Genomic DNA, 14,151 nt, shown 5'->3' on the forward strand with positions numbered 1-14,151 from the left:
TTGTCAAACTCCCTCTCATCTTTCTCCCCCACCACACTCTGCGCATCTCCGGTGTCTCTTCCCCCCCCTTTCCCATCTCAACACCCTCCACTTCCACTGTTTTAAAGAGCGCCTCCTCTCTCTCTCTCTCTGTCCGTCCGCAGCAGACGTTTCCAGTCAGCCAGGGCTTGGGTTCCAGCGCGGGCCTGAGCTACACGCCGTACCTGACGCCCATGTCCCACAGCATGGGCCTGGTGCCCACGGACATCCTGCCCAGCACCCCGGTCATCGTCCCCGGCAGCCCGCCCGTCTCCGTGACCGCCGGCTCCTCCTCCAATCAGAAGCTGCTGCGTACCGACAAGCTGGAGGTGACCCACCTCGCAGACATGACCAATGATAACCATTACATCACCTTAATGCAGCTAATAGACGGGAACCTGAAAAGTTCTGTTCAGTAAATACGTGAATGTGCCGTAGCAGTAGAGTAAATTAGACGTATTTATTTACGTTTTCCTCGAGCATTAGCTGGAAATTATAGGGACATTACACCGAAAAATAAAATTGGAATCTGCTCAACACAAACCGCCACTTGCCAGACAGACGCAGTTAGACGAGGACGGCTACTTCAAGCCGTCTCCATCTGCCCCCTGGCAAACAGCCCCGAATGAGAATAACTGTGCCATTGTGACAGAGTGCGTGGCAGGGAGGGATTTTATTTAATTTTTTTAATATTTTTTTTTCCCGCTACATTTATAAAGATAAACAATAATCTCCCTAAGACCTTTAGGTGATGCGTAGGTGTGTGCCTGTATGTGTTTTTCTGCAGGAGTGCTATCACTTAGCAACTGAATGAAGCTGCCTCTAATGAAACAGTATCCCTCTGAGACACTTACACTCTCCCACGCAAAGCCGTCATGTGTGTGCACACGTGTGTGCACCAGTGTTTTTCTATTTTTTTTGCATGTGTACTCTCATACAGAGCTAATAAAAAAAACTGTTCTCCCCGCCCGTCCTCCTCCGCCCTCAGGTGTGCCGCGAGTTCCAGCGGGGCAACTGCGCCCGCGGCGAGACGGACTGCCGCTTCGCGCACCCGAGCGACAGCCCCATGATCGACACCAGCGACAACACGGTCACCGTGTGCATGGACTACATCAAGAGCCGCTGCTCGCGCGAGAAGTGCAAGTACTTCCACCCGCCGGCCCACCTGCAGGCCAAGATCAAGGCCGCGCAGCACCAGGCCAACCAGACGGCCGTGGCCGCGCAAGCCGCCGCCACGGCCGCAGCCATGGTGAGAGCGCAGCACCACACGCGGCGTTAGAGCAGGACGCACGCGCACACACACGCTAAACCTCAGAGTAACTGCTTGTTTCCAACACCTAAAGACACCTTGAGCCGACCAATATTATATTTGTTAGAACACTTCAGATTTGATGCACTAAATTAAATTTGATTGGAACGACCACGACACCTAAAATGTGGAGCACTGCTTTATTACTGCACAAAAGCCGCCCTCCTCTGCTGGTTTATTCTAGCGGGCTCTGATGCACAATCCGCCGCCGATAGTCATCCCCGCTGTACACAATAAACAGCGAGACCTAAACAGATCACTAAAACGCCGCAAGAACAATCTGTTATTATCTCACCGCAGTCCTCTTTTATTTTCCAATGCCCTTGGTTCGTACAGAGACAATGTGCTGCCTCACCCCACATCCCCCCCCCCCCGTCCCTCCCCCTCTCATCCCACCCCACTGCTCTCAATGATAAGTGCGGCTCTCAGCAGATCAGTGCAAATTGAATCTGGGATGGATGACGGTGTAAGACCGCGGGTAGGGGAGGCTTTACCCTCGTCTGCCTTTTAGTTTAAAAAAAATAAATAAAAAATTAAAATAAGAAAAAAAAAATCCCCCAAGAAGCGACAGATACAGGCTCCTCCCCCCCATCACAGGCTCAGAGTGGCTTCTTTTTAAACGGCTGCTGCGCTCGCACACCTTTTCTTTCCTTTATTTCTTTTCTTTCTTTTTACTGACTTCTTTCCTCCATGGCATGCGCATGCTTTACGCGTCGCACCCCGCCTCTCATTCGGCTGCCTCCTCGCTTTCCCCCTCCCCTCCCTCCACGAGCGCGGACGTCGTCAGTCGCCGCGCGAACGCCGGGAAAACGACAATTAAAAAACGGACCCCGAGGCGGCGTAAACCCCGACGTCGGCTCACGTCGCCGCGGCGCCCCGGTTCATCAACTTTATGACCCAATTCCCAAATTACATTCAGCGGTTCAATCTGTTCTAGAGGTGAAGAGGGGTTAACCTTAGGACAGCGAGTTGTTTAGTCAGCACCTTTAATCCAATTTTCTTTAGCCCTTAGCCTAAGCTGGAGCACTTTTATTGAAGCCCATAAAAGCTGTATCGCTGCACTGCTGCAAATAGGTAATATCATTATCCATAATTCACTTTTTTTTTTTTTTTTGTAAATGTAAAGCAAATAGGATAAAGTGTCCTGTAGCTAAGTTTGCACATTAACTGATCCTATTACTGAGATTATGTTGTTCTACTGTGCCACGTTATGTGTTGCTTGCCGCTGCTCTGATCTTCTTCCTCATGCAAGTCGAATGCAATCACCGTTGCTTTCCATGTCACTGTAATGGGCCGCCTTCCATTTTAACTAACCACGGTGTTTGGGCCTGTTAGCTGTGCGCCGCCGCTCTCCAGTGGGATGTTGCATACCATTAGAAAGCCCGCACATCTGAAGCAAGAGGCTTGTGCATGAACCCCTAAATCTCATCCATCCATGTCATCTTTTTCTTTTTTTCTTTTTTTTTTTTTTTACTCCTCGCAGCAGTGACATCAGTTTTTACTAAACGAACAAAAACTATAAATTGAAGCCTTTGTAGATACTTTTGGTTTAAGAATAAACAGAGCTCCACATTGTTAAAGTCACGCCGCGTCACCTCCCTGATTTCATCGACCTCACTAACGAGCCAATCAGATTTAGCTTGAGGACGTCTCGCGGAAAAGGGTGAACTACTTCCAGCTCCAAAAAAAAGAAGAAGTAAAAAAAAACACCTCACACCATTAAATAGCCGACTCCAGGAGCACTGTAATTACTGTGTGTGTACATGAGACTTCATAAAGTAGCCCAGTATTTAGAAACCAGTTGTGTACTGCTTTTTGTTCTTGCGTAGCTCTTTTTAAACTTGTTCAGAAATAGCTACTACTACTAAATGCTTTCCCGGTAGTTCTGAAGTTCATCACAGTATCTTGCTTTTTTTTTTTTTTTTTTTTTTTTAACCCAGGGTTAATATAGATGCTTTTTTTTTGGCTTTTGTACTAATTCAAAAAGTAGCAATGTTTCTTTAAAAGTAAACAAAACAGTTTTTTGTTTATGTGCATGCCTATTGTTTTGTATGTGGTATACTTGCATTCAGATTATTTTTGTTTTTGTTTTTTTCCTTCTCACCTATCCACAATGCAATGCTGTCCCCCATGACGCACCTCTGCTTGCTGTTACCTGTATGTTAATACGCTTGAATCCCATTGGCCCACTGCCATCATGTGCTCGCTGCCTGCTAATTAAAGACTCAGTCGACTGCCAAAGCAATGAAGCGACCCCTCGAGGCAACTGTAGACCTGGTACTTTGACCTTTCACCTTTTGCTTTGCATGTAGCTTCTTTAATTGTACTGTAGCCACTCACAAAATTTAATTTGGCTCTTTTGTTTTGTGTGAAAGACACTTTAATGTGTAGCTATGTATCGTTTACGATCACCAGTGGCAATTCTAGATTATGTATATATTTTTTTATAAATGTACGACGTAATGTTAAAATAATAATCCCAGCTATCTCGCTACTTTCTTTAATGTGTTGTTGATGACTTCCTTGCTACGGTGTAGTTTCTCATTGTCCTTGTGATAGACTCAGCAAGTTTCCATTTTTGCCTTGTTGTGCTGTGCATAGACAGATTTAGGACGTGTTAGCGTTGACTTGCGGAAGTCTACAGTTCAAATATGCTTCTGTTGTGTTTGTGTGTGTTTTCGGTGACTAGGCGTTCCCCCACGGCGTCCTCCAGCCCCTACCAAAGAGACAAGCACTCGAGAAGAGCAACGGAGCCAGCTCCCTGTTCAACCCCAGTGTTTTGCACTACCAGCAGGCGCTCGCTAACGCACAGCTCCAGCAGCCCGCTTTCTTTCCCACAGGTAAGACCTCCAGATCCACACACACACGACACGCAAATCACAGGCACTTATAAGTTTGCACGCACCAAAGACTGTGTAAAGATGGACGCCTGAATCGTTCCTCAAAAGTGAAGCTAAAGCGAGTAGAGCTCCCCCTGGTGACTGACTGCAGAATAGGTCATAAGCTCCTTCTCCACCATGTTAGTGGATGGGTCAAACTAAAATACTAAATTACACAAATCAAATCATTTGTTTCAAAGACGGTTTTGGACTCGGACACCGCCCATAGATGACAGCAGCAAATTAAATTTTGGGTGAAAACAAACCACTAGCAGTAAATACAAATCCCCCTGTAGTCGGTGTTTATTTTGCGTTGCTAGCATTTGACGGGCAAAATGGCTAACGTTAGTCAAGCAGACACATACGTAATGTTTTTTCTGAGCGATGATCGGTGATGTTACATAGAAAAACTTGAAAAAGTAGAGCCAACCAACCGAAAAATGGGTGAACGTGCCCACTCAGTGGCTGGAGGTGTCATATCTGAACAATTACTCTACAGTCTCATTGAATCTCCGGGTAATATATGACATCTGTCATCAATTCATAATCGTTGATGTTTAATTAATCCTGACGTAAATACAGCATGAAGCTTAGCCAACGTTAAGCCTTTTGTTAACGTAACTCTGCTGACTTACATTAGCTAATGTTAGCATCATAATTTAAAGTGATGAGGTGTTTGAGGGGAGCTTAGAAAATCTCAGAGTTTTATCCTAAGGGGGCGTGGCCTTTTCAGTGACGTGGGGTTACTCTCTTTTGTAGCATTTGGTCACGTTCAAGGAAGTGGGGACATGGCGTCCATATTTATATACAGTCTATGGCATGCACAAACACAGCTGTCCACCTTTTTTAAATATTCTCTCCTCACCAGTCACGTCTGTTTACTCCTGTATTTTCTTTTCAAGTGGATTCGTACCGTGAATGATGGCGTGTGCTAACATTTTAACCATTCACCGTGTCATTTCTAAACTTTGCTGCCTGCTAATGTAAACACGCGCTAGCTGCCGGGTCGAGGCAGAAGAAAGAAGATACATTACAGTCTCCGTCCAAGCGTATTAAAAAGAGATCTCTTCTGTACTTTGAAGGATAAAATAATAATTTTTGAGGCATTTATAATGCATATATTTAATATCAAATTTTAAAACTAAACAATTTTGTCCCTTTTTTTAACCGAATTAGATCAGGATTTCTTTCCCCACATCAAAACACAGCCTGCCCCAGTAGCTTAAAGGCCCTGGAGTCATTAAACGAGTTAAGTGCAGCTAATACGATGCCTGTAGCCACACTCATGAGTCATGAGGATGAGACTTCCTATCCCTCCCCGCGCTCCTTACTCTACCTGCTCCTTTTTTCTTTGCCCTTCGTGTGCGGTGCCTAACGGCCCTCCATCCCTCCCTCGTCGTAACCGCGTGTGGGAAGCAGCCCCGAAGTCTGCGAATGCATTTAAATTTCAGATGGGCGCGGTAGAAAAACACGCGTGAATGGTTGTGACGCGGCAAACCGTCCCCGTCTGTATTTGATCCGAATGGACACCGCATGACGCTGCTCTTTGACTCTTTCGTTTCATTCTCTCTGTTATTTCCATTTTTGTTTCCAGCTTATAGCCTAATGTAATTTACCCTTTTTAGATCCGCTCTTGGTTTAAAAGCTACTTTAAGTCAGAATCGAAGCCTGAAATGACTAAATAAGTATGTACGGAAAAACATCTGGCGTTAGAATAAACTAATAAACTACAGAAGCTTGCTCGGCCATTAACAGCAGCGAGGCCTTCTTCTTTTTTATTTTGTCTTGTCTAACCTTGTTGTTCTCCTCCCTCTCGATTAACCCATTGATTTCCTCCTCTCTCTCCCTCTCTGTCTGCCTCCCTACCTCCCCTCTCTTGTCTTTCTCTGCATGAACACCACAGGGTCAGTCTTGTGCATGACTCCTGCTAGCAGTCTTGGTAGGTCCCTCCCGTTGCTCTCCGTCTCTCTGTCCGACACACACTTGTCTTGATTTAAGATTTAAGGTGGGAGTAGAGGGGGGGGGGGGGGGGTGCAGCCCTTGCAGGTGAGACAAAATGCACCATCACCGCCTGTGTTAACGGTGAAACTTTTTAAGATGTGTTCTTTGTTTTTTTCTTTTGTTTTTTTGTTTGCGGTCAATTTTGTATCACCTGGAAGACATTCACGTCTTGTTTCTGCCTTTCTTGCTAATGTTCAGGGTTCAAGTGTGGATAAAGTACTGCTCACTGATCTGTTCTTAAGCTTTAGAGTAGCTTCTGTCTGTTTTGCTGTGCTGTGTTGATCAGGAAATTTAAATCAGTTTCCCAGAGAATTTACGAAAAAAAAAGAGGGGATGGGAATTATATATTTATATATAAAAAATGATTAAAATGATGTAGAAATATTAATTGATCTGTTTAAAAAATAGAAATAAATGAATTCCCATCCCTGGGTCTCCTGAACTTCTCTGGGAAAAAAGCAGCCAACTGATTTTCCGTGTAAATTTCCTTACTTGTGATTGTAATCAGCTTCTCTCCTCTTGTTTTTATTTTTTCTCCCACACTCCTTTCTTTCTTTCTTTCTTTCTTTCTTTCTTTCTTTCTTTCTTTCTTTCTTTCTTTCTTTCTGTCTTTCTGTCTGTCCTCCTCGCTTTGCATTGTGAATGGTTGCATGCCATCTGCCGGTGTAACCCTAACGATGGCTTGCTGGCTCTCTGTAACATCCACCACCACCACCACCACCACCACCTCCACCATCAACAACAACGACAACACACGCATCACAACTGTTGCCACGGTTACCATAATGCTCCACCTACCTGTCCACCGCTGCCACCTCCTTCCCCCGTCCCTCCTCCTTCCTCCTCCTCCTTCCTCTCCCCTTTCCCACCCTCAAAACAAAGTCCCAATGATGTACAGTGCTACGCCTGCTACTGTCTCTGCAGCAACAACTCCTGCCACAAGTGTCCCCTACGCAGCAACAGCACCAGCCAATCAGGTTTGCTCCTTTTAAAGCTTTCTTTCATCAGTCCCCGAAGCTCTGAATAAGTGCTGCTTTCCAATAGCGAGCCGCAATAATCTGCAGCTGAGTCCACTCCCTGTTTTCTGGAGAAAGCTCTCCTGCACAAAAAAAAAAAAAAAAGGCACTTCTTCAGAGCTCCCACATTTGCAAGTAGTAGTCGTGTTGTGTTGCACTACTTCCTGGTTTTGTTCTGCATGTTCTCAAGTTTTGTTTTCCACTTTTTTTTTTTTTTTTCTCGTCGTCGTCCAACAAGCCTCTCCATCCGCAGCAGGGGCCTCATCTGCGCCGCTTGTGTGCTACGCAAAACAACAACATTCAAGCAACTACTGTAAATGCAGCGCTTTTAACAGCCGCCGCGTCCCCCCCCCCCACCACCCCCTTGTTTTCCACTCCTCTGCCCGGGTTTGACCTCTTTACCCTTTTCCTGGCCGCGGGTTAAACGGGAGCACAAGTCGCGCGAGGGGACGGGGGGAAAAAAAAAAAAACGATCACGGGGCCGAAAACGGGCGTCCGATCCGATCGTCGTCGGTGGTGTCTCGGTGCCAGGGCGCTTTAAACCAGGAAATTTCAGCACAGTGCTGGCCTCAAACAGCTGGCAATCATTTACTGCCGGCGCGGTTTAAGAGGTACCTTCAGGACGCACACATGAACAGATGAGAGAGAGGTTCCACAGGTGGAAGTGGGAGCGGCAAACCGTCCTGAATTTAGGAAAACCTTCATAAACGCCTTCTGTTAAGTTTTACACGTTCTTTTTGTTCTAACGCTCACTTTTATTAGTACTAGGGACCCATATTTAAAATTTCCATCTCATTTGAACCACTTCTTTTTTTTTTCTTTGGTTTTACTGCTTCAGTGACGAGAGAAAATTTATATTAAGCATTAAATTTAATATTACCTTCAAAAATATCTGCAGTAGAAAAAAAATAAATGACAACAGAATGAGCTCCGTCTGTGTTTTCCATTTTCAAACGAAATGAATGAAATCATTTTTTCCAAGATCTCGTCCCCCACTCCTCTGGTATCATTAATCAAGGATCTGGTCCCAGTCCTCTGTGCTTTATTGCCCCTCATAGGCCAGCAGTGTGTGCACTTCCTGTGACTCACCGTCTCTTCCTGTAATTGGCATGCAGCAGCAGTAGCAGCAGGAAGCAGAGCTGCTCTTTAAAGATGCATGTGGGACAAGGAGCCAGAGAGAAACACTGACGTCAGCCTTCGCTGTCTGTCTGCGTCTGCCCCCCCCTCTCTCCTCTCCCCTCCCCTCTCCCCCACCCTGAGAACGATCCCTCCAGCTAGGACACAGTTAACCCTTATCATCATCAGCTGGGCTGCGCACAGTACGCACCTTGTTTATCGTCATACGGTTTTTCAGGACGCACACCGGGACAGCGGACGTCACGTTTTTTTTTTTTTACTGAAAAGCAGCTTCTCTGTTTGAGCTTTTAGCGTCTCCTAAATAAATACTCTTCAACATATGTTCTGAGCCGAGACAGTTTAAGTAGACCTGGATCATTAACCGGGCATTATGTAAAAAATCTAAATGAATTAAATGTTGTATTAGAAGGGATCTCGCGACGCGACTAATGAGCACCACGCCTCCGTGTGGGGCCAGGATGTCGCAGACATGTCGTCTGGTCAGAGTCTGGTCATCCCGTGGCTCCCTGAACCATTAATGTGACATGACAGGCAGGAACCAATCACATCCGTCCATGTCCCAGCACATATTAACCCACCAACATCGCCGGGCTACCGCATCGTGAAGCGGCAGCGCCCTCTGCTGTCGTTCTGTTATATTAGCCTCTACTTAACATGAAAAACTCAAGTAGACAGAAGCTACTGTTGTTATTGTAGAATAGAAAATAAGCCTTATAATATTTATATATATATATTTTTTAAATAAGCTGCACTGAGCGCTTTCTTTCTAACTTGTTCCCGGCTGAGTCATGCTGCTAGTGTCTCAAGCAGGACCTGCAAACAAATCTGTGTTTGTTTGTCGGCGCATCCGTTTAAATCCCACCAATCTGGAAGCTCCGCGAGGCGACCGCTCCCTACTTCCACGCCGCTCCATATCAGGCTTCTCCTCTCGGGCCCCGCGCGCGTCAAAACATCGCACGCCGCACGCCCTCCCGCCGCGGCGGCGACCTTCTGCGACGTGCGACGTGACCAGCGGCTTCTGTCCTTCGCCGGCTCTCTATTGTGCATTAACGAGCACCATGGGGCTTTGTTCTGCGCTGGCTTGCCGCCAGCGGCACCCACACAACGGCGGCCAGCCTCTCTTCTACCTTCCTCCCCTCTCATATGAGCAATCTTCTCTCTTCTTCTCTGTCTGTCTTTTTTTCATTGTGTGCTGGGGTATAGTCTTTATCTCCTAGACAGAGAGTAAAACACACAGAGGTGACCAGACCAGGGTTAAAGACACATACGTTAGAGGCTTTCGCCCTTATCTGCATGAAACACCAGGCAGGTAGCGAGACCACAACTCAACAACCTCGACCTTGTCGTTGTTGTGGTAAAATCCGCCTTCTGGTCGCCCTAAGGTCTCAGTTTGCTTCAGAGGAACTACTAGGTTCTCATTCCCTCATGAGTGGGACATGTGCGACAGTAGCAAATGCCATAAACATAAACATTCATGGGATTTCACCTAAATTTATGGGGGAAAATAAAATATATATATATATAAAAAATGTCGAATCAACCAAAGCTTTTGCGACCCTCCTGCAGTGTCTCCGCGGATCCTCTAGGGGTCACCAACCCCCTGTTGAGGAGCTATGACGCACAGCGAAAACTCTTCTTTTCCAAGTTTTTAAAGTACTTTTTCTTAATTCGTGGGTTTATCTGAAGCGCACTGAGACCTTTAGTAGATGGACAGGTAATCTCCGGGTGAAGCCAAACTCTGATACGTTTTGTAGCATCCGCTCCGGGTCCATAAAGAGATTTGCTAACATTCTCTCTCCTTTGTCTTGTCTTCCAGATCATCCTGAAGTAAGGAAGGGAACGGAGTGTCACGAAGCTGCACTAGCAAACCCAAAACAGCCCCTCTGTAAATACTACCTTACCTCTCCCATAGAGGTCCAGCAACCTGCATGCTAAGAGTGTAACACTTCAATTTAACCGTAAGAACTGCAGTGCCGGTGTAACACACACACACACAGAAAATAATAATAATAATAATAATAATAATAAAAAAGATATATACTGTATGTATTGCTAGGAGAAAAAAACTATTAACATGAAAAAGTCAAAAATATTCTTATGTGTAGTACATACATAGCAGACAGACGTACTATAGAGGTCATTTTACCAGATACAGTGGATCCCCCCTCTTTCTTTTGCGTATTTATTCTAAACAAAAAAAAAAAAAAAAAAATCCTCTGCACAATGTTCATCCCTTCGGTTGAAAGAGGTGTTTGATTTGCACTGTACGAGAGGTGCACAGGAAGCCCACGCACAGCCACACCTACGCACTTTTCGTTATTTCGGGAGGGTTTCTTCGAATGTCCTCGACCTCTCACCTGCCCCGAAGATGCCATGTTGAAGCTCATCCTCCCTCCTCCCTCCTCCCTCCTCCTCCGCCAACTTTTCATCTCCGGAAACATCTTGCCAAAGTTGGAAGAGGTCAACGGGGGTCAACCTGCCAGTGAGCAGAGCCACATTTTAATTTTATTTTTTTTGTTTTTTTTTTTGTTTTTTGCCATTGCCCACACTGCAAACACACACCCTTTATTTATTGTGGTGCTGGGTTCTTTGTCCGGGAGTGTGATAAGATTGCGCACGGGTTTTTCGCATGCAGTCGGGACAGGAGGAGATAGTCGTGGCCATTACTGAAAAAAGCCTAAAGGCTCGAGACGGTGCCAAGGGCTCAACGAAGCTTGAGGGTTTTTGTTCCAAGCCTTCTGTGTGTGCGCGCGCGTGTGTTTCGTAGACTGATGGTCTGCCGGCAGACTGGGACTTGAAGCGAGGTCTAGCAGGTGATGGCAACACCAGAGTTTTTAAACGGAGGGAGCGGGAGAGATTTAAGTGCTAAGACTTTAAGAAAAAAAAAATAAAAAATTAAAAAAAAGGTGCATTTGACGACGCTCGTCAAGCAAAAAGATGACTTGAACTTCGACTGGAGGGCTATCTGTGACCGTCGGTTGTCCTGTCCAACCCTACTATCACCGATAATCCTGTTCCATTTTAGAAAACTGTAGAAGTGCCTAAAAGAAAAAGAAAAAAAATTTTTGCTCATCAACTACACACACACATCCTGAGTGTATCACTAAAAAGTTACACGACAAACACACTGGCTGTCGGAAGCGGACTTTTTACAGGAGAGGAGACGAGCGGTTTTTCCGCTCGCTCGTTAACATCACAAGTGACTTTAACCGAGAAGAAATTCAAGAAACGACAAATCAAAAAAAAAAAAATTTAAAAATCAAAAATATTCAAATAAAAAATAGCTTTGTAGAATGTTTGGTGACTTTCACGGTGTACCATCGTTTCTTACCACAGTTTGAGTAGTTTACATGAGGAACGTGAGTGAGAAAAAAAAACAATGTATTGTAAACTGTGTAATGTATGTAAAGTGTCTCTTATTTTGAGAGTTTATATTCATGGTTCTAGAAATGTATTCAGAGTTATTTAAAAAAAAAAAAATTTGTGTTGTGTCTCCTATCGAGGTATGTTTGAACTCCCCCCAAAACCCCTCCACCAACCTCCTCGAACAATCATTTATTTTTAAGCCAACTTATTTTACTTTTATTTCTTAATTTTAATAGCAACGTGTGTGTGTGTGTTTTAACTCACCATACTAAAGAAAATTTTTGAAAAAATCCTGATGTAATTTCATGGTGCTTGATTAACATCGACAATCCACAATCATCATTGGTTTCGCTCACGTCGTTCCTTGCATTATGATTTGTTTGTAATATTTGTGGAAGGTGGTAAAAGTTCTATTTTGTTGTAATTTATCTTATTTTACTCCTGGTCAAATTTTAGTCAAAAAACTAAAACAAAAAAAACAAACAAAAAAAATTTAAAAAAAGAAACAATGTTGTAAACTATTCTATTTTGAAATGAATGTAATTTATTGAACTGTGCTACGTTCTGCACAGTTGGTCATTTCAAGGTCTAACCTGTCAGGTCAGCGGATGAGGGGAGGGCGGGGCAAAGGGGGCGGGGTTTAAAAGTCCACCCACCAATAGAAAGCTACAGGATCTTTCTTGCCTTCTCATCGATACAACAAAAACAACAAAAAAAAAGAGATCATCGCAGTAATGAGCATAGTTATAGAGTTGCTTGTGTTGTTGGGGGAAATAAAAAAAATGTTTATTGTATAGATGACATTTTACCAAAAAAAGCAAAGAAAAATTCAAAAAAGATGTACTTTTCACTCTAGTATAATAGTATTTCATAACAATATTAAGTTGTTGCTGTGGCAACCAAATGTTGCAAATTACTAAAGGTCGGTATTTTTGTAAATTACATGGTTAAGTTGATTTTTTTTTGTTTTTTTGTTTTGTTTTTTTTTGCTAGAACACTGTACACAAGGTAGATTGTAAAGAACATTTCTTATTCTTCACTGAGATTATGACCTAATATTTTCATTAGCAAAACAACAGCCTCTATAGCGCTGTGATTGTAACACTTATAGATTTAAAGTCATCAATGTTACATAGATTACATATAAATATATATAAATATTTATATATATGAAATGAATAATCTATAAATTAATAGGATGTGCGACTCTTCCCCTGACAAAGGACCTTTAGGTTCCACACGGACATTTTATTCGATATGTATCACTAGACTTTAGGACTGCACTTTCATATTGTTTCAAAGATGTGTTTTATCCTTTAAGGGTTTATTAGTCCAGTAAATCTGTTCATCACTCAAAAAGCAGATACTACCGGTAAATACTTCAACAAGTTGCATGGGAAAAAAAACAACAATATTTTCCTTTTCTTATTAAATGATACTGAATGTTTCTAGTGAGAGAAAAAAAAAATGTCTGTACACAAGATGTCCTCATTCGGTGACCCCACATCGCCCTCGTGTATGGAATCCTCTTGAGGTGTAATGCTTTCTTTTCTTCTTCTTCTTTTTGTTTTACATGTGCTCGCAGTGATTGACTGATGGTTAAAAAGACAAGCACTTTCTGAGCAGTTGGTCAACTGAGCAGACTCAGCTTATCCAAACACTTTGCCTTATCTTGAGTCCATCGTGCTTAAGGTTTTATGTTTTTAAGAGCTCTTATGAAATTTTATCTGAGAGACTTTATCTGGTCTCAGATCCCTTCAGAGTTTCATTTCAAATATGTATCTTTATATCTGAAAACATTTTTTTTTTTTTTTTTTTTAAATGTGTGCATCACAAGGCCAAAAGAAGTAACTGCAACAGTCACTCATGTTTACTTCTGGTCTCCCCAAATCTGTAGTGAGATATTTTTTTTGTCCCGTTGACTTAAAAACTGTTTGGAGGGTGTAGTTCACTGCTGTAGCCAGCAGAAGGCGCTGCACTGGAGGCCACAGGTTTATGAAGTGTGACTGCCTGTGACAGCATTGTTGCAGTGGACCTTACCAACAAAGTAAAGGCATGATTTGACAGGCAGACCCTCACCGGATTTATAGTTTCAGTGTAATCATTTTTAAATGTATTCTTTTTGCATATATTTTGTGCTATTTTATGTTTCTATAGTCAAATGTTTCTTTGGTTCCAGCAAGGTAGTGTAAAATCTATTGAAAGAAAGAAATAAAGAAAATCAAAGGATTTTTTTTTTCTTCTTTGGTCTCTTGTTTGTGTCTCAGATTCTTTTGCCTTCACAGGATTGTAGCTGTGCACCCTGTGGACCAGGGGAGTTAAACATCCTTTCACTGAAATTTCTTTGAGTGCAGAGTTTTTATTAGAACCCCTCTGGAGGATGCTTTGGTGCTCCCTAAAGCCTGCTGCCCTAAAAATAAACATC

The 14,151-nt window shown here is 43.5% G+C and overlaps 1 protein-coding gene across 12 annotated transcripts in view; it reads left to right on the forward strand.

Moving 5' to 3' along the window:
- The window catches only part of mbnl2 (muscleblind-like splicing regulator 2), a 45,129-nt gene extending 31,174 nt beyond the window's left edge, over positions 1-13,955 (forward strand). For 2 of the 12 annotated variants that reach the window (XM_047577000.1, XM_047577001.1), the window contains exons 4-9: positions 144-347; positions 1,007-1,267; positions 3,551-3,604; positions 4,017-4,167; positions 6,110-6,145; positions 10,177-13,955. In XM_047577000.1, coding sequence (XP_047432956.1) covers positions 144-347; positions 1,007-1,267; positions 3,551-3,604; positions 4,017-4,167; positions 6,110-6,145; positions 10,177-10,295 — 825 coding nt within the window. In that variant the 3' untranslated portion in view covers positions 10,296-13,955. Of the gene's footprint in view, positions 1-143; positions 348-1,006; positions 1,268-3,550; positions 3,605-4,016; positions 4,168-6,109; positions 6,146-7,089; positions 7,185-10,176 lie in introns of all 12 variants that reach the window. The other 10 variants (XM_047577003.1, XM_047577007.1, XM_047577002.1 and 7 more) reach the window with 10 other exon arrangements.
- The last annotated feature ends 196 nt before the right edge of the window (positions 13,956-14,151 follow it).

Source organism: Mugil cephalus, chromosome 23, assembly GCF_022458985.1.
Source record: "Mugil cephalus isolate CIBA_MC_2020 chromosome 23, CIBA_Mcephalus_1.1, whole genome shotgun sequence".
NCBI classification, from domain to species: domain Eukaryota; kingdom Metazoa; phylum Chordata; class Actinopteri; order Mugiliformes; family Mugilidae; genus Mugil; species Mugil cephalus.